This window comes from Anopheles arabiensis, chromosome 2 (genome assembly GCF_016920715.1).
Source record: "Anopheles arabiensis isolate DONGOLA chromosome 2, AaraD3, whole genome shotgun sequence".
Lineage (NCBI taxonomy): Eukaryota > Metazoa > Arthropoda > Insecta > Diptera > Culicidae > Anopheles > Anopheles arabiensis.
Genome location: NC_053517.1, coordinates 24,281,491 through 24,301,167, shown reverse-complemented (window position 1 = coordinate 24,301,167; position 19,677 = coordinate 24,281,491). Strand labels below are relative to the sequence as shown.

Here is a 19,677-nt window from a genome sequence, read left to right as displayed (position 1 = left end):
ATTTGCTCTATTCGCGATGTGTTTTGATGGTGTGAGCACACCACAAGAATCACGCTCGGGAAGCTAATGTGCCTGAAGTAGCGGCGCGTGTCAACGTTCCAGACAGTCTGGAATACCAGTTCAAAGGTTATCAAAGGTTGTACGTAGCCTTGACAAGTTGTAACGTTTCTTTATTGGTTTTTGCACTTCTTACGTTCCCGTGTCGTAGATCACACTTATTGTATTAATAAAAAAACATCGTAATATTTGTGTTTTTTGTGTTATTTTGTTCTATAATTGTGTTATTAACAAAGTTAGAATAACGTTAGCTTTATTCTTAATTTGTAAACAATAAGGTCGGGCCGTCCCTACTGAACAATAAATAAAATTAATTGTGTTATACTCACCTAAATTATTAACAAAAACTCTTGAATTGTATTTTTCACGTCTTTAATAGAGTGTAGACTACTAAGTTGAACAAACCCTGATCGCTATCGATCACACACGATCACAGATTTGCACAATACATTAAGTGGTTAGCTTGTGTGAAAAAGTGGCCCGAAATGTGTGTATCCCAACTCTCGTGTCCATTTTCGTTTCCCTGCCCAACATTAGTATACGCGTGTTTGCCCAAACCAGACATGTTTGTGATTTGCGCCGAACGATAAATAGTTGAATAGCGCAAAAGCTGTGAGCGCCCTTGAGTAATGTGCAAAAAAAAACAACAGAAAACAAACAAAAAAAGTGGGAAGGACAACAACACAACATCAAACATAATAGTTTGCTCAAAAAACGTGTCACTCTACTAAAAAAAGAAGAGGAAGAAGACCGACCGACCGAAACCAAAAACAAAAAGGCAACAAATAAAACACAAAACTAACTCGCGTTAACAAAGTTAAGTAATGTGTCATATTTGTTCGGCATGTTTTTTTTGTGTTCGTGTGTGCGGAGGCTGTGGAGGGTGAGGGTTGCAGGGTGCTGCGAGTAAATGTTGTTGGCGCACTTCTCTTCTCTTCATGCCATGTTGTGCGTGGGGGTACTTGTGATGTGTGTGTTTGTGTGTTCCAAAAGCTCCAAAAAATTTGCATAAATGTCCACACGCGGGCCTTCGCGGTTGCGTAAGTCGGCGACGCCGTTGCAAGCGTGACCCACTGCTCTACACACGCACGCACACACACTCTCACCTTCTATTTTTTGCCCTAAAATGCATTCTTCCTGCCTTCCTCTTGTCCCTCCGCATTGGAAGGTTTGCCAATTTTTGGCCATACCTGTCATCGCATGGGGGTCGGTGTTAGTAGGCTTTGGCTTTCGCTAGCATCAGTATCGCGTCCGTGCGATCTTGTGAGATCCAGGTAAGCATCGGTACACGCGCCCAGCACAGCATAACGCCTCGTTCGGAAGGCGCTCGATCCAATCCTGTTCGCCCCCGGAGCCTTGTCGAGGACATGTTTTGAGAGGGGTTCGGCGTCTACGAGCGTCCACGTCATACGACGACTCTCCGCAGGCTACGTTGGATCGTATCGATGAATGCGATTTGAGTGCAGGATTACACACTCATTTCAATATTACGTCAGTGGTCGGAGCGGAGCCAGCGGAGTCACACGGTCACAGAGTGAGTGAGTTTGGGAGTTAATTTAGGTTTACATGTTTTACTTTTCTGCCTTGTTGTTTGCACTTCATCTATACACAAGCCTCTCCTGTAACAAGCCGCTTTCGGCTGGGGGGAAGCATTTGGAAATGTATCGGTGTGAGTGTGTTTGTGCATAAGCGTTTGCTTTGGTTTCGCACTCCCAAAAAAGCACCACTCTCCGTGCCCCGTGTATCGTTCCGTTCGTTCGACTGGTTTATGGAGCCGTGTTTTGTGTCGTTTGTTGTCTTTCTTACTTTTTTTTTGTTTCGACGAGGCGCCCTCGGATTTGCTATATTTGGTGACACTTGTCAACAGACGCCTGGAACCTTTTGTGTGTGTGTGTCCTTTTGTTGTTGTGTGTGTGTGTGTGATTTGCTTTTTTTGTTTTCAGTTGTCACCGTCACGTTGGAATTTATTTTCCCTGCTGGTACGAACTTATGTTGCTTTGCACATCCTGTTTGCTGCGGCCAGTATCGGGAGAGCCTTAAGGCCAAGGGGGTGGTGGGGAGGAGCACACGTTGAGGTGAACGCGATTGTACGGTTTCTTGTGACAAGGCTTACACGTATGACTGGACATTGTTACTTAAGAAGGTTTTGCGCGTCGTTGTCGTCGTCGTTTGGGGACATGGTTTGAGGGGGGTTGTGCGGATTTCTTAACCTCCCGCCCGGCCAGGGAGTGTCGTGTTGTTGTGCTGGTGTTGTATGTAATTAACGGCATTGATTTGTGACCGTGACGCCCAACGACAGAGTCCGCACGAGGGCTTAGCACATGATCAAATTCAAACTGGTGTGCCTGTTTCGGTGGCTTCCGTTCTTTCTTTCCGTCGCGATGGTCGCGGGTATGAAATGGTTAAGAGTCGAAGTGTTCTTGTGTAACGAACAGTGCTTAGCCCCGTCGCTATAAATTACTTCATTGGAGGTATCAATTTTACCCCGCCAAAATGGGTAACGAATACGAATTGTTGTGAGCTCACCACGAAAAAACAAAAACCAAAATACCAAAATGACGGAAATTCTCGAGAATTCAGCTCAATAAATCAGCCCCGCCAGAGGAACGCTCGACTGCCAAGGATAATTCGCGTCTTAGCTGCTGCTGTACCTTTTGCCTAAATCCTTTCTAGCTCGGAATCCAATTTGGATCCCTTTTGTCTTTGGGATGGTTTTTGGCTGTTTTTTCTTGTTGAAAAAGTTTTTTTCTTCCTGGATTGAGCTTGGACTTTGCCTAAATGGTTTAATCGGATGATTGAATCAGCAAGATAGCCTTCAACCAGTAAGCTGGTTGTAAGCCTTGGAAAGGCGAGTTCACGGGGTAGCTATTTGGGGAAGGCTCTGCAATTCTAAGCAACGTTGTTCGTTGTGCAAAACTGTATCGTTTGGCAAAGCAGGGGGAAAAAGCCAAGCATGGGAAATTAATGCTCCATGGTATCGTTATGGCATTATTAAGATGTTACGATAAATTTATGCGATGCAAACCTATCTAATTAATGTATTCTTACCGTTTGAAGCTTTAATGGAGCTTGCACACGCAATAAACTTCCGCTTCAAAGTAAATAATGTACAACATTTCCATTCAGGTGTTATGGCCGTTTTGTAGCCAAGTTGTATTCCAAAATTTAGACTTATGAATTCTATTTTTTTGCAATAAAAAGCAAAACGATGCAGATTTGTAATGTTATTCATGAAATTAGCATTGATTATACGAAAAATTGAAGACTGGTAGGTTTTTAGCATGACGGGCAAAGCAAACGAGACGAAGGCAAAACAGGATTTTCAATTCAAGTGATGATAGATGATTGGGTTTAATTTAATTGTTTGACCATCTGGCGAACCGATAAACATCAAGGCAATATCCTTTGCATAAGTTTACGATATGTTCGTGTGTGAAGTTGTTTTGCACCTGTAGTTTGATGAGATTTGTATTTTTTCTGGTAGTATGAAGGAAAATAAACTTTTTCGATGATCGTATTTGTGGTCAAAACTATTATTCTTTTACTGCTCTACTTTACTCGGGAGATCTTCTCATTTCAAGAACTTTCGTAATACATAAAGACTCAACAGCAAGCGGAACGATTTAATAGAATTTATAAACAATAACACCACGATCATTCAAATGTGTAGATAGAGCTGAAGTGAAAAGCAAGTGTCTTTGATGAAGCTCGTCAGTCGGTGTAAGAGATAAGACCTAACTGTCGTCATAAAAATGTGCTTCACAGTTTTCGCTTGCCGCCTGCTATCTCTTCCACTTTATAGATAGAAAACCTTCCTTAGCCAGTTCGTGAAGTGTGCGATGTTTGTTTCCTTTTTTTCCTGTGACAGTTCATAGAATTGAAAATTTCACAACAATTCGCTCCAAGACACTTTTCGAGGAGGGGGGTTCTTGTTAGATTACAGCCTCTTGTCCGTGTAACGATCACGCCAACCGGCGAAGTGTGCTGAAGTGTCGGTTATTGCAGTGGTTTTTACCTTGAGCCGGAGCACCTCAGCAAAAGCGGGTGTACCATCAACCGATTAAACCTTCTTCTATGTATGAATGCTGGGCGGCAATAACGAGACGGTAGATTACGGGAGGTGAAGTAAAAAATAAAAAAAGACAGTTGCTTTACTTTATTGCACACACTCGCCTACTGGACGGGCGCGATAGGCCCAAATGCGGTAAACTACTTACGGCCAAAACGGTGCGATAACGAAACTAAACCACGATCACTCAGCGGGTTTCCGTTCTGGGTGTGTGTATGTGATATGGACGGGAACGAGCAATGAAGAGGACCAGTACGGGAATGAAGACGAACGACAAACAGATAACACAGCGTACGCTGTGGCTTGAAGCGTTTGGTTAGGTTTTCTGAAATTTCGGAAAAAGTCGGACTCCTAACCTAAGCAATGTTTATCCTAGAAAAAGGGACGTTATTTAACTAATGCTCGATTTTGGAATGGACGGAATCATTGCCGAGATGCTTACATGAATTTCCCAGATCACGTTCTCGTAGGAGTCTCGTTCGCTAGGTAAGCAAACTTATTAGCTTTGTTGGTTTGGTTGGCGTGGTCAAATATTGACCGGTGTTTGATGATCGTGGCTTGGAGCGAGTCAGCGCCCAAGTAGTTCCTGGGAAATTGGTGAGAAGTTGTGATGTTGTGCCTGTCTTGATCGGACGTGAGCTGTGAGCCGGCTTCTAGACCAGCTCATGCAGTTTACTGACCCCATCTCAACGCGTCTATTTGATCTACACTAACTGCTCGGAGATGTTTGAGCAAACCGATATCGATGTCCATTCGGTGTCTGGCATGCGTTTGCTGCTCGATCAATCAATGCCGTACTCTTAGGCCAGCTCTTTGGACACAGGTTACGCTAGGTTCTATCTTGGTTTTGCTTCCTTTCCACTGTATTTGACAGTGGATGGTAGCCGGACGAAGCAAACAGCTCCAACGGTTTGCACTGATATTGATCGATCTGTTTGCTGGTTGCATAAGCACGTTTCGGACCTAGCTCAACAAAATTGCCTCGCTTTCTTACCACTCTTGAACGTACGCATGGTATGGTTATAAGAGAAAAAAAGAAGAGAAAACTAACATTTGTTTTACATTTCTTTTCCAATTACAGAATGGCGACAGTGGGCCTGCTGATGCTGATGTTCACATTCGTCGCTGCTACGATAGAGGACATAAAGGATGATCGTAGATTTATTTCCTACAACGGTAAGTACCACATATGCAACTGCACTGCAAAATAATTACGACCCAATTTCAGGCAGGCTTTTCGTTCTATCAAGGCTCAAATGTATTGTCATGCTTGTTTTTACGTTCCTTCATGCTCCGTATTAGCTTGCAGAATAGCGAAGTGTTAGTGCAGATTAGTGCCGTCAGCTGTAAAGAGCTTTCAATAAGCTGGCGCAAGCTAGTGTGAAATGAAAAAGAGAAGCTAGTGGAAGCTAGTGTGAAATGAAAAGTATTCAGTATTTGTACTGTCTTTCGTGCACAGTCTATAGATGGGTACCTGGCTCGTTGGAAATTCTTTACACACTATTCCGTTTCTATGCACCGTCTCGCACCGAGAGCCCACGGAATATGGGTTGGAATAATTCTTTAGATTCTTACCCGACTTTGTCGAGCATATGTGTCTGCTTTGTCTGCACTTTCGCTTGATGAAAGTGCTATTCATTAGCATGTGCTAGATGGGTGCATGTGACATCGCGACTTGCTTCACTCATGTGAAGGTTTTTTGAGCATCACGTCCCTGAACTGGGTCATACCCTGGAGGCTGTGTGGCGTTGCAAAATTGAGCCACACATGTACCATGTTGTTAAAATCCTACAAAGCACTCCGTTGGTTGGGAGCCTAGTTTTTGAGCAATTTTTGTAGTAGCTTGGAGCTTTTTTTGTAATAATTCACCTTACTTTTAATTTGTGGATATAAAGAGTTGTGATAGTTACGTTATAAAATGTACTTCACCTCAAACATATCTGGAAATCCATTAAAATGATATTTAGTAATAGGTATTTGAGTGAAAATAAAAATATATATATTTAACTATTATTATGTTCCAATTGTTACCTATTATCGCAAAAAACATCAATCCAAACGTTACACCACTCCTATCCATTTTTGCGAAACTGTTTGCACACCGCGAGAAGTGTTTGCTTTAGCGTTTGAACATCGGCAGACGAAAGGTGGCCGGAGTGTGGTGGACCAGGAATCAAAAGCCTACCGGTACGGCAATTCCTGGATTGAATAGGTGCAAAGAGGTGTGATAACACCGCTTCGTGTATGATAAGATTTGCTGCAGTCATCTCTATGCCGTGGGTTTACGCCATCACCTGCCACTGGCGATGACTGCGAAAGTAAAGTAATGTTCTCATGCAAATTGTCACGTACGCCAATCGATTTTTAGCGACAGCAAAGCAAGGTAGCATAGGCAGTACAGGCTGGACAAGGGGTGTGTGTGTGTGTGTTCGAGTGTTTGTTTTGTGAATTTGCGTTTTGCCAAACGCGGATAGAGGTGTTTGAACAGTATAAGCCAATAATATTTGCAGCTTGTGCTACAACTAAACATTACCTTATCGCGTTTGCACTACAAGTACGATAAGTTCGCTGTGTAGTGTTGTTGTATGTTATCTTCAGACAATGCTCTACCTGTGGTTTGATAAGAACATAAAATGTTTATAAAAATATTTGTGTGTGTGTATGTGTAATGCAGCATTGTGATAAGATCAAACAGACCGGCTCCCAAAATTGCGCCGCTCCTCAATTGGCATCCTTTCTACACGTCTCACTCGCTTGTCCAGTGTTTGTGTCAGTGACATCTTTATTTTGGCCATTTTTGTTGATGAGTCTTTCAAGGATGCAGCGGCGCTGTAAAGGCTCGTACAGGTTTTTGTTTGTCTTTATTTTGCCTCACTTTCGATTCGCCTCATCAAATTTCGCGTCTCATCAGCAAGTCGAAATAAGCGTGTCGGCAGTATGCAGTTTTTAATATTCCTCGAATCAATTAATGCACACACACACACAGAGCGGATTCGAAGCGTCGAAGGGGTGTTGGGCAGGCTACCCGAAATTGGTGAAAAAGTCCACCCCTTGGTAAACCATAAAATTTAAAATGGATCGTAAAACCGTAAAGCGTCATAACCGTTTACATTGGCTGCTAACCGAAGGCCAATTATGGCCGTTTTAAGATAAATGCGTTGTATAATATTTCCATAACAATCCCTCTCCCCACTCGGAGAGGGAGGGAGAGTCGTGTGCGCGGATGAGATGTTTGGGGACAACACGGAGCCCACAACACAGCCTCTTTGCTACACTTTTAATCGACCGCTCAGTTAAGACACTTTGCCAATTGATTAGGCCCATGGCCCCGCCTGGATTCCCATTGCCATTTGGCCAGGTTGGCAAGTGTTGCAACCTGTCTTCCCTTGCGCGTTTCTGTTTCTCCGTTATCGTGCGCATTCGGTGTGATTCGGTCTGTGGAAGCGTGGTGCCCCGACCGAATGTCTTGTCTTCTTCGTGGTGATGATTATGGGAACACGCCACGTTGTACCAGCGGAACGGGATGCGAGGATACGGCAAAATACGGAAACCTGCCACCAGTCTGGTTGAGCGAAGGAAACAGCACACTTGCTGCACAAACACTCGCTCGATTGGAATGAATGGTACGTGTAACGATGCAACGATGGTTCGATCGTATCGATCGGAAACGATCGAGCCATGCTCAACTTTCGAGTCGCAGCCAGCTTGTAAGGAATTTCCCGCCAAATCACACCCCACTGGGGAACGACAGTCAATTCGCAATCCCTTCGCTGTGATTGATTGAGCGCAAATATTATGGGGCTAGCTAGGGTTGACGGTGGAAGGAAACATCCGAAATGAGAGCAAGATGGTTAGCACGCGGAATGTCTTTGCATACCATTCAAGGTAAAGTTTGCCGTTTGCCTTTCTTTTGGGCGGACTTGGGCAACCGGTCCTCTGCTCAGCTTCACAAGCGGGTAGCATTTGGTGTGATCGGTTTGATTTTTCCATTGCCATTTCGGAACTTTGGAATATACCAAAGTCCCCTCGGACGGGCAGGGGAAACGTGACGGTTGACGTAAACGGTATTGACTTGACTGGTTTGGTTCGAAATGCAAGAAAACCGTACACGGTTTCGGCAGGTCGGTGTTTTGTTCGAAGCAGTGGAACAGGTTTGGCACAGGAAAGCAGCAAAGATGACATTGAACTGTGGTGCAAAATTTGAAATCGATTTGGTAAGAAATTTAAGCTTGTTTGTTCCCTTACCACGGCGAATGTTTTCCATCCTTCATGGTAGTGATCGTTATCTGGGTGCAGTTTTTTTTTTCTGCACCAGTACAGGAAAGCGCCACCATCACCACCTATCCGTCAATGTCATCTACGGTCGAGTGCAGCACCGAAGCGGCGACCCTTGTGTTCGGTGTAATTTACGCCTAAAGATATACTCTAAGCTTCCCAATGCGCCCGTTGTGCATCGTCTTTGGATCGAGCAGGCTGACCGAACATCAGGAACAGATTATTACGATTATGATAACGATAATGGGGTGGTGGTTGAGCAGGGTCCGTTCAGGTTCCGTCCGTTGGATACTTCCGGGGATCGTTTGCTCTTTTCGTTTCTTTCTCAGTTCCCCCTCATTATACTGACCCGCAGTTCGTCGTTCGTCACTCGGTGCAGTCTTTTGATTAATGACGCTTTGAATTACGATAAATTTTCATTGCAAATTTGACAGAATGCTGCAGCGGTGGGGCGAGACCCCCAGTTTCTGTGCCTCATGTGTGTGTGCGCGTGTGTATGTTGATGTCTGATGTCGGTACCCATACAAAGCGAGTACCCGTAGCTGCTGTTTTGATTTATGGCGAAAGATTACGGTTTTGCGTATGCGTCTCGCATAGATCGGACGCGGTGGGATGGGGCCTTTCTTCCGTCAGTATGTCCATCAAGCTGTTGCTTCGGTCGCCGTTATCGAAGTGGAGTGGAGAGGCAAGGAGTTGAAGCTAGTTGATCTATCGTCCGATTGCGGAGCCCGATCGGTGAACAAATCGATGTACCCGTCTCCCGGGCCACACACTGGACACAACATACTTGCAACCTTCACCGCACTAGCACTAGGCCTGGCTGCTCAATCGACAACTGCGTTCCCGCCGCACAGGGTCGAGCAACTGGACCGCATAACTGCATACCGGTGCAGCTTCCTTCCCCGGGGTTCGGTACGTTCCCCAATACCGGTCTCGCATGGTACCGGTGTCCGATCGCCATGTACGGTAGGCTCTGTTCGGTAGCCGGCCCCGAACAGGGGCGGGCGCTTGGAGAAAGAAGCACCGTAGCAACATACATGCACACCCTTCTGGGGCTCGATCTTGATCATCCCGCCCGCCGGACGGTTGGCGTTTGCAGGTTTCGTTTTGCACGTCGTCGTGGCCGTATAACTGTCAATTTGTACGTCCGTCAGCGCTGCAGAAGCCACTGGAACAACTGGAACGCAGCAGCAAAGCAAACAGACAGAGCGTGGTATTGAATGGTGTGATTTTCGGAGCACAGATCTTGCAATCCAATCATTGGGTTGGGGCCAGCGATTGACTGGCCGTTTGACAATAAGGAGCACTTGAGGGGTACGGGCGTACCATTTGTTGCAGCTTCACGTTTCCAAGTTGTAAAACGAGACTTTTCCACTGTCTCGATGCCGGTGTTGAAGATGGTAGAAAACAGATGAAGAGCCAGATAGCACGGAAGAAGCCCACAGAAGTAAATTTTTAAACCAAACAAATGATTTAAACCGGAACCACTCAGCCCGGTCACAGTGGGATGGTAGTGTAAATGGTGGGAAATAATGTAACAGCAAGTATAATTTCAGCCCATCCCGCACACATACATATCCATTCCCACATTGTGCAATTTGAATGTAACGGGAATGTGCATGTGAGTGCAGCCCATAATTTAGCCATACCCAGAGGATACGATGGGCGATGAATGTAAAAAAGGAAAAAGAGCCACCAAGCGACGAACCCTTTTGCTCGTCGCATGGAGAGAGGTAGCTTCACTGCGCCGCGTAAAAGGGGATGATTGCTACTGTGGTTGGCGTTGGGGAGGGAGTGAAGGGGATTGGATGTAAAAATTAAATTATCAAAATTAAGGTCATAAATGTGTAATCAATTATTAAGGCGATGAAACTGCACGATGCAACCCGTCACCATGCACAGCTCTTAGAAGGGTTTTGCGGCTCGGTTGCGTGGCTGTGAGCATCCAGCCGGGTTTGCGGTTTTATTTCCTTCTCGTCAGCCAGCCTTGCCGTGCGGATGACCCATTTTCTCACGCGCGAAAGCTCTTCTCAAATTGCAATTTTGGTGTCTCGGTTGTAGTATTGACAGGGAGGAGCAGCACAAACTTGTGCACCACAAGAACACACGGTCCGCTTGTTGCCTGCAGCGTTGTTTGCCTTTAAACTGGGAACAGGTTGGGAAAAGAACGTTCACTGCTGAGGCTCCGCTAGTGCTGCACTGCTTTGCCTGCATACTCCTGTACAGCCCAATCAACCGTTGTTTGGGTTGACTTTCTTCCCTGTTTGGAGATTGTGCTTTCGTTCTCGTGCTCTGTAGTACTCTCAGTCATAAAAAAAGTGACGAATTACAAAGAAATTACACATTCTTTCACTGCCAGGCCGTGTGCTGTGGGAAAGGACGCACGCAGCCCTGAACCAGCCTTGAGAGCAGTTCCACGAAACTGCCCGAGTTCAGTTGATTAACCGACCGGGCGAAAGGGATGGTCCAGTTGTAGTAACAGATGTTTTCATGATAATTGAACACGATTTAATTACTGGTCCATTCGAATCAATCTTATTTAGCGAAGTCGCGTTGAGATGGAAAAAAACGAGAAGCAGGAAGGATAACTGCGACCGGTTGATCGAAAAAAAGTGATCATGAATGTGCACAACAAAACCGCGCGTTGATGAATGTATGAGGATTCCTTTTTTTGAATATCATTTGTTTTCTTTCTACTTTGCTGTTTTTTTTGGCATTTCGAATAAAAGCCCCAGCGATCCTTGCGTGAGTAATATTTCATCCCTGGGGGCCGCGCGCACCTTTGACAGCTTTAAATTATTATGTCAGTGGGCCGTATTGTTTTATGCTGATTGGTTCATCATGAGTTCGATTACCACTTATGGTTTGGTGCGGCTTAACGCTGTTGTTTTTTTTTGAACCTCCAGACAAAACAATTCCAATTTCGTATCGTAAGGCTTACGCTGCTGCTGCTGGATGATGCACCACTCCACAGGATGCGTCCCGGTCGCGCAAGCAAAGTAAACCACAGCATCGGTCCCTTGCGGGTGCATAAAATGCATGCACGGATGGCTTTATTAAATCGTAAGCTTAACCCTCCAACTCCACATCCCCATCGTGGGGCAGTGCGAATTCGAATTCCCCGTTCACTTTTTGGTGTTTTTAAGACCTTGGTGGCTGCAACGCAGGACACTTTGGTTCGATTTCGTTTATGCTGCGAGCGTGTGTCCATACCATCCATAAAGGAAGATTCAGCCGTGTTTGGTTTGGGCGGAGAAGAAGGGCAGAGATTTCGGTTCGTTGCTGCACGCCGGCTGGAATTGATGTGTATTTACTGATTCGTTTGGTCGTTTGGCTTGTTTTTTTGCTGTTGCTGTGGTTTTTGGTCACACTTTAAGCCAACACTTTAATTAACTTATTTCATTTTCCAGACCGTCGCTTTCCTCTCTCTTGCTCTCTCTCTCTCTGCATAATTCGCTATGGTTGCTTGGATGACGTTAACGCTTTCGTAGCAACGTACCATCGATTCGTCGTTTCTTATGCTTCGACAGCTTTGCTTGGGGATATCCTACATGCCGATTTTTTGCGGTTCGTTGTGTGCCTTCTGATCTGATGCGTTTTCCCCCCGTCTTATTTGTGAGTGTGTGTGTGTGTTTTTGTGCAAGAAGAGCTGCAGTTAATGTTTCTTCTTGATCCCGTTTCTTTTTTGTTGTTGTTGCTTGCCTCCCGCTTCACTCGCTTGCGCGCTCAGCCTCACGCGCGTTCGTTGCGCGACAGGCTCCGGGGCACTGCAACGGAGCGTTCCTTTTACGGTCATCTTGGTCACGGACGGTGACAACCACACACACACACACACTCTGCGTCTGTCTGTCTGGGTCGGGCTGTCGGTTTCGGATCGGCAGTCTTTCGCTTTGTGGCCAGCCGGGGTAGAGCAACTTACCGTTGGTTCCGTCGTGCACTGGTGCTGTTCCGATGCTGTCCTGCGTTGGATGCGAAGATGTGGAGGACGCACGGCTTCTAAGTATCGGCTTACAGAGGACGAAGGGTGGCCCTGGTTCCCTGGGAAGAGGCGGTGATGGTGGAATCGGGAACACGTCGAACCTGTCCAGGAGGTTTTTTTTTGCTGTTTCGTTCCCCCAGCGAGGCAGATCGTTACCAGGCACTGGGACTGAAAGTAGCAACCTTCTACATCCTGCTAGGAAATCGTCTTCGAGCAGGAAACCAGGGAAAATGCCAGTGAAAATTGATCATACTTCTTCGGCGTGGATCGCGATGTGCTGCGGCCAAAGCCACCTTGCACTTCCTTGTAAGGTCAACAACGGTGCTGGACACTTGTCACCATCGCTTACGCAGGGCCCCGGACGAGCATTGGGAGCTCTTCGAGCGTTGAGACCTAATCGCGCGATAACAACTATTACACTCTGCTCCGGCTTCTCCTCCTGCCTCGAAGGTGGTGTTAATTGGAAGCTTTTATCCACATCGTGTGTCACAATCGATAGCTTCTTCGCTGTCCTTTGCTGATGAGGAGGCATCCCCCCTTGGTTCTTTTCACCGATAGATGCACTTGACATAAGCAATTTCCCAATCGGCCAGCAGGAGGTAAGCGCACGTTCAAAACGTAAAGGTAGTCCACAGTCTGGTTTTGCGGAAAGACATTTGAAAGTGACCTCCAACCAGCTGCAAAGACCGGTAGTTGTCATGTTGTGGTAGCGCTGTCGTTGAGCAGTACGGCATGAAGTAGATCACCTTCTCACTATCGCTCCCGGTTTGTGGGAGTGATGGTGGGTAGATTTGATTAAAAGCAGACCGTGTTATCGGTGTAATGCGTGATTTATAGATCGTGTTTCGATAGTGAACCATTTACCGGGCTCTTATCCGATGATGCGATATTGCAAGGACACGTAAAAATGATCACAATGTTTGTGTTTTGCTAAAAGAAGGAACAAAAAGGCGAAAGTTTTATTCAATAGCACGAGAACGATATTTATGGTCATGTTTTTTTTAAAAGAAAACTGTACACTGGGCTCATTCATTTATGCTTCAATTCTGTTGCAAGATTCAATTAAGCCTCCCGTCACAAACATTCACCGATGTGGGCACAGTGCTTGCCGGCTGCACTGTTTGCTGCATTTAGCCGGCACCTTTAGCAGCTTGCATACGAGCCCGTTTGTATGCTCGGTTCGCGAAACAGTACACCACATTCTCTTTCCATTCGTCATCGGACGGCTTTCGGATGTCGCGTGCCCTTACTGTGCTGTGGGTATCACTGTGCAAGATTTTGCCGCGGTTGTGTTAGCTGTAAGTGCAATTGAGCGGTCGGGTATTGGGGGCTGCAGCGCGTGCAATATGGTACTGTTAAAACGAGTGTATGAATTACAGGCGTAATTAAAATATCCTGCATAAAACGAATCATAAATTACACCCGTACGGTGCGAAGCAAAGCAGGGAAGCGTGTAAATGGACGGCATTACATTGGTTGGCTTTCTACGCGGCAAGCGATTCTTGGGACGAGATTAGAAAGGAACAGATGGGTTGGTTGTTGCCTCTTTTTTTGTATGCATAAGATGTAGTTGAACAAGCTGTTGAAGAAGTTTTAAGCTTAAGAGTTATCTAGGGCTCAATTGGATGCATTGAAAAATAGTATTAATTTTACTACCTTTTCTGATTTTATAGCATCCTCTGCGTTTCGCGTAACGGCCAAGTACGTCTTATCGGACTGATCAGTTTAATGGGTTTGAATTTGTTGCTTTTCCGTATAGCTTTGCCCAGAGTTGTATGTTAAACTGCGCCAAATTAGTAGAAAGATGTATGGAAGAATTTAAATTCATATTATAGACTAAACAAAGTGCTAACTTAACGAAGAATTTGAGTTTCGTTGAACCCGACCAAGCTAAAGCATTCACACGGGTTTATGCAGGTTTACTAAGAATGTATTAACATGGATGCGGATGGTCAAAGTCCTACATAGATGGTTGTAAAGGCGATTTGTTTTCATAGTCTACATTATTACGATCCATACTCTTTTTCAATTTTATGGCTCAACAGATTTTTTTTTATTATCTGATTCTTCTGATCATCTGATAAACGACACCAACATTTTGAATATATTTGAGTATGTCAACTGTCCGAACGTTTGTTGGAAAGCCAAGTTAGATTCAAATTGCATTCGTTCAAATAAGAAATTTATAAATATAAATGTTCAAACTTTTGCTTCATCTCTCCGTTAAACCAGAACACAGCGAACTACCCGAGTTTTCGTCCCAGTTATGTCCCCTCTCACAAAACCCCTCTCTGCTCCGTCCAACACGAGATGTGAGTGAGCATTTCGAAAGCATAGTTCACGGAACGGTTAGAACCCGTAGGCACAGCCAAGCACGATCATGTCGTCCTGCCCAGTGCTGCCGTTTCGGTACCGTCCCGTACCCTTCCTTTCCATTCTGTACTTCCCACCAGCTTCCACAACCGAAGCCATTGTCATGCAGCAGTTCAGCACACTTCTGGCACACTACTTCAGCCCCGGTCACATTATGCTCACTGGCTAAACCGTGCGCTATTTGTGCAGCAAATGTTTAAAGAACTCTGGTGTTTTGTTTTTTTGTCGATTTTCGCAGTTCGCAAACAGCCCAAAGGAAGTGTAGGAACCATAATTTATACACGGTCACAACCGGGGCGACCCCTTCGATTCCATTGTTCTCTAGCGCTCCTGGAGTGTCGTCGTCGTCGTGGTTGTCGCCGTTGCACAGTGCTGGGACCTTCAGGTTATGTGTGTGTGTGTGTGTGTGTGTGTGTGTGTGTGTGTTGTGTGTGAACGACTCCGTGCCAGGCTGGACGGATTGGCGAGAAGCACAATTTAAATAAATTGATAAAATCTTATGCAACTCCAGCTCACTCGAGCTGTGTGACATTGCCCGGGCCACCGACCATGCCCGACCGAAGTCGGGTAGTACGTGCATGTACGGAATCGATTTCTAAAGAGACACTTACTCGCAAAAAGGTGGATGGATTCTGAATAGGATCGTACATTGGGGGTTACAACGATTTCCCTTTTTTGCTCTCAGTGGTGCAGAGTGTTCTGCTTCAGTTCCGCTTGCCGAGTGGAACTTGTCGGACTGTGTCGCTACTTTACACCGTTTCAACTGCTCGGACGATTCGGCTTGAAGTTGGTTTCCACGCCGGCCCTTTCTGTAGAACTGAAACCTCCGTCTGCATTATCCCTGTCGAAGGTTGTCCGCCTCCGATCGAGTTTTCCATGCGCAAATAATTAGTCGTCAATGTACAAACAAATGATCTAATGGTCGAACGTTGTTTATGATTATGAGGCAATCTTGATGGAGCGATTGCCGCAATACCGACGCGAGCGGGTCATTCGTCGTGCCTGGGGGGGAAAAATGCCGAAGGTTGGTGGTAAAAGGAACGATCGGTCGGAGAAGAATAGGCAGTAATACGGCAGCCATTAAGGGGCCGGCGGTACGCCAAGGGGTTATTGATGATTATTGGTCGCGTATTATGGAATGGTTTGCAGAACGAAACGGCACCTTTTATCGCGTTTAAATACGGTTCACGATTCTTGCAAAACGCCGTCTTAAAGGGGTGTTGGTAGCGCATGTGTGCTGTTGTGATATTTTAATTAAGAAGAAAAAAAAAGTTGGATTATGAGAGAGTGTCTTTGTTTTATTCCTCCAATCACAAAGAAAAATATAATAAAATAAGGTCATTCCTCTCTTGTCTTACTAAGCCTGTAAATACAATTCTGTAAATGCAATAGAGACGTTTTTCCTGGAACGAAACAGAAAAACAAACACACACACATGACACTCGCACAGTAAGAAACAAAACAATCCATTGCATTATCTTTATGGTTATTGCATTTCGCGGTGCACCGTTGACGCAAGACGTATTACACAGCGCTTGTGTGTGTGTGAGTGTCACTGCACGCTAAAAGGTCTTCCGATAGCTTTCTGTGCAAACAGGCTCGTCTCCGCCAGCCGGTGCTGCGGTCGTGACAGATCCACAGGACACTCTTCTGCTCTGCCCGGTTTCGAATCCCATTAGCAAATCTGTCGCGATGCGGATGAGACGCTGTGTGGATGGTTGTATTATTTCTTTTAGTGTGCAATTTTCGACTGGTTCCCCCCCTTTTGTGTGGTTTTGTTTTCCTACACGCCTTGCGCTTAAGTGCGCACTGCCCTAAAAGGAACGATTCGGGCGTCTCGGGCAGGGGAGGCGTTAACGTGTGATTTTGCTGGTTGGATGATAAGTGCAGTTTGTCATCGGGCCAATATGAATGGTTGATGGTGACAATGGTTAATAATTGGTTTAAGAGTGTGCTGCCTTTGTGCGGTTGTTCACGTCAAGGAAGACGGGTTCAATCTTACTTTCATGCTTAAGGCAATGTTTAAACTGGGAGAACATTGAATAAAAGAAGCGCATTTAGCAGCTATTCCTTTTGTAAAGGCTGAACATTCGACTATTGTGAAAAAATATTGTAAGCATCAAGCCATATAAAAAAAAAACATCAAGATTGGGATAAGAAAGAAGTAAGATGGGCAGTAAGATAATTCATATATTCGTCACGTCATGCGAATGATACCAAATGATCAATCTCTGATACAACAAATGTAATCTCATGAATTTCTTTCCTAGAAGAAGTTGCTTGTTAATTTATTTTTACGTTCCATTTTCAAACTTTCTCACATTTTTTCTGTTATGTTTTTCAGACCTGCTTGTGACTGCCCACCGATTTACGGATCCAAACGTGACGTCATACGCTCGCATGCTGATCGACGTGTCCGGGGATCAGCTTATTGTAGGAGCAAGGTAAGCTTTACGGCCAATTGTTTTCGCCGTTAGGAGTGTGTTGCGAGCGCAAAACAACAACACATTCAGAAAAAATCACAACAAGGAAACAACCAAATGGTAGAAAAAAGATGAAAAAAAAAAACAGCGAACCTTCCAGCGATTCGTATCTGGCGATGGTTGTCTTTGTTATACATTTCAGCCTGCAGCAGCTGCAGGCGCTCAACAATCTCTGCCCGCAAACACGCTCGTAACACGGTCGTCGCGATCATGATCGTTTAATGAACGATGAAAATATCATAATGATCAGCGGTGGAACTGGAGTCCTGGGCACATAAGCGAACGATGGAAACCGAACGGCAGTGGCGCAGCTGCTTTCACCGCCGTCTGAAGCACCACTGTTGCTCCATTCTGCTGCAGTAGGAGGCATGTGTTTTTGTGTTATTTCCATTTCCTTCACTGCTGCTTGTGCATCCTTCCGCACACCATTAGCGCGGCGCACGTTCGGCTGCCATGCCGCAAAGCCATCTCTAATGGTCATTGTAGGATCGATTTCATCGAAACGTCACTCGTCTCGTCGTATTGTAACGCGACGGTCGAACATAGAGAGAGTGAAATGGAGAACCTGGGGGTTGTGCGATACGCGGCGGGGAAGTAAAAGGTCCCGATCTCCGTCCCGGGACCCGGTCAGTGATGCTGACGCTGGGGCCGAAAAAAGGTCTCACCTTCGGTCTGGCGTACGAAGGAATTGGGGTGGAAAGGTGCACGCGTGTTGACCGCGGCCGATGGAGCCGAGGTGGAGCAGGATTCAAAGGGGTTCATCGCTTGATTCGCGCGTATGATTACTTTCATTTCACCTTCCGGTCATAATTATCGATGCGAACAATGATCTTTCGCAGCACTTCTTCGTTTCCCGAATGCTCGAGGCAAGAAACCCCGCTCACCTTTTCAACCCCGCTAGCATACGGCGTCCCCAGTTTTCCCCAACCCTTGCCGGGTGGCTTTGGCTTTGTTGGGCTCGTGGGAGGAAAATAAAAGGTACGGAATGCGCCCCCCCGCGGGAGGGAAATGTTTCATCGCGATCGCATCGCGTCGAGGTACCAGATCGTCCACCAGGCGCTGGGGTTGGGAGGGATTGTGATCGGTAGAAATTCTCCCGACCGAACTTTCGACACGCCGAACGGTGTTTTAATGATGCACTTTCGTTCGATTGATTAAAAATGTGTGAGTGTGTCACAGTTCTTTGTGTTGTTATTTTTTTTGGCGATCCATTCGATGGCTTATTGAATTGAATTGATCGCAGATGAACACGTTATAAAAGTTGCAAATAAAAATATTTAAAATTAGCTTCACAATACTGCTAGCGTGTGTTACTTCAACAAATTAAAACATTCCCTTCCCATATTGCAATGCATCTTTAATTTGGTCGAGAAAGAGAATGTCTTTTACCTCATATTGGGAAACAAAACAGGAAAAAAAACAACAAGTGCGTCCATCGGCTCGAACTTGTCCGTGTACACGGGGATGGGGCACTTTCTTTTGGGATTGCACTTGCACTTGCCATTACCAAATTGTGCCTCGCATAATTGGCATCGTAACTCATACCGACGACGCGGACGAAACGGGGCAATACGAAAGGCCCTAAAAAGAAATACAAGCAAGCGACAAGAGGAAGAAAACATGCAATAATAAAATAGGACTGTTGCTGGTCGTTCGGTCCGTGGGACGGGCAACAGTACCCAGTAGGTGATAATGGAGAAACTAATTTACAATAAACAGGCAAGGAAGCATCCCTTTTGTGGTCGATGGCTGCCTCCCTCCAAATTTCCAAAAACCCGTTCTTGCACAAGCAGCACAACTGCGTTCATTTATGCTGCAAAATTTGGCAATTGGATCGGTTTTTGGGGTTTGCTTTCTTATTTGCTGCCCTTTTTTAAATAGGTAGTTGGGTATTGACTCCCGCTAGCACCAGATAGGGCCAGATATTGAAAATTGTACCTCATTAAATGGATATTTTCGGGAGATTATCGTGTAATAAGTATAATTGCTGCGCTTGAACTTAAAGAAGGGAAGGAGTAGGATTTAAATAATTGAGAAACTACGGATTTGTTCCTGTGGCGGGTGGTCCACTCGATTTCCACCGATTTAAAAGACATTTTCAGCAAATAGGAACAACTTTTAATCACAACCACTCGGTACAACCTTTTAATCACAACCAGTGTAACCTTTCTTGCAATCAGCGCCCTGTTTTAAACTATCCTTGCTCGTTCGTTCCCTCTTATCCGGTGCGTGGTTGCAACTGGCCTCGCAAATACACTCACCCGAAAAGGGCTTAAAAGATGAGATAAAATTATGAAACCGACTGTCCCCCTCGCTCCAACTACCCCCCCACTCACAGACGCACACACTCAAGGGTAAAATAAAACAACATTCAAACCAGTCAAAAAACCAATCCCAGGGTTTGTGGCCAGGTTGGCGGCATAAGACGTTTATGTTTTTTC

At 45.5% G+C, this 19,677-nt stretch overlaps 1 protein-coding gene across 2 annotated transcripts in view; it reads left to right on the top strand.

The window, feature by feature from the left end:
- Positions 1 to 19,677, top strand: part of LOC120894144 (semaphorin-5A) — a 111,894-nt gene that overhangs the window by 28,401 nt on the left and 63,816 nt on the right. For both annotated transcript variants that reach the window (XM_040296556.1, XM_040296555.1), the window contains exons 3-4: positions 5,208 to 5,302; positions 17,098 to 17,197. In XM_040296556.1, the coding sequence (XP_040152490.1) occupies positions 5,208 to 5,302; positions 17,098 to 17,197 (195 nt within the window). The remainder of the gene's footprint in view (positions 1 to 5,207; positions 5,303 to 17,097; positions 17,198 to 19,677) is intronic.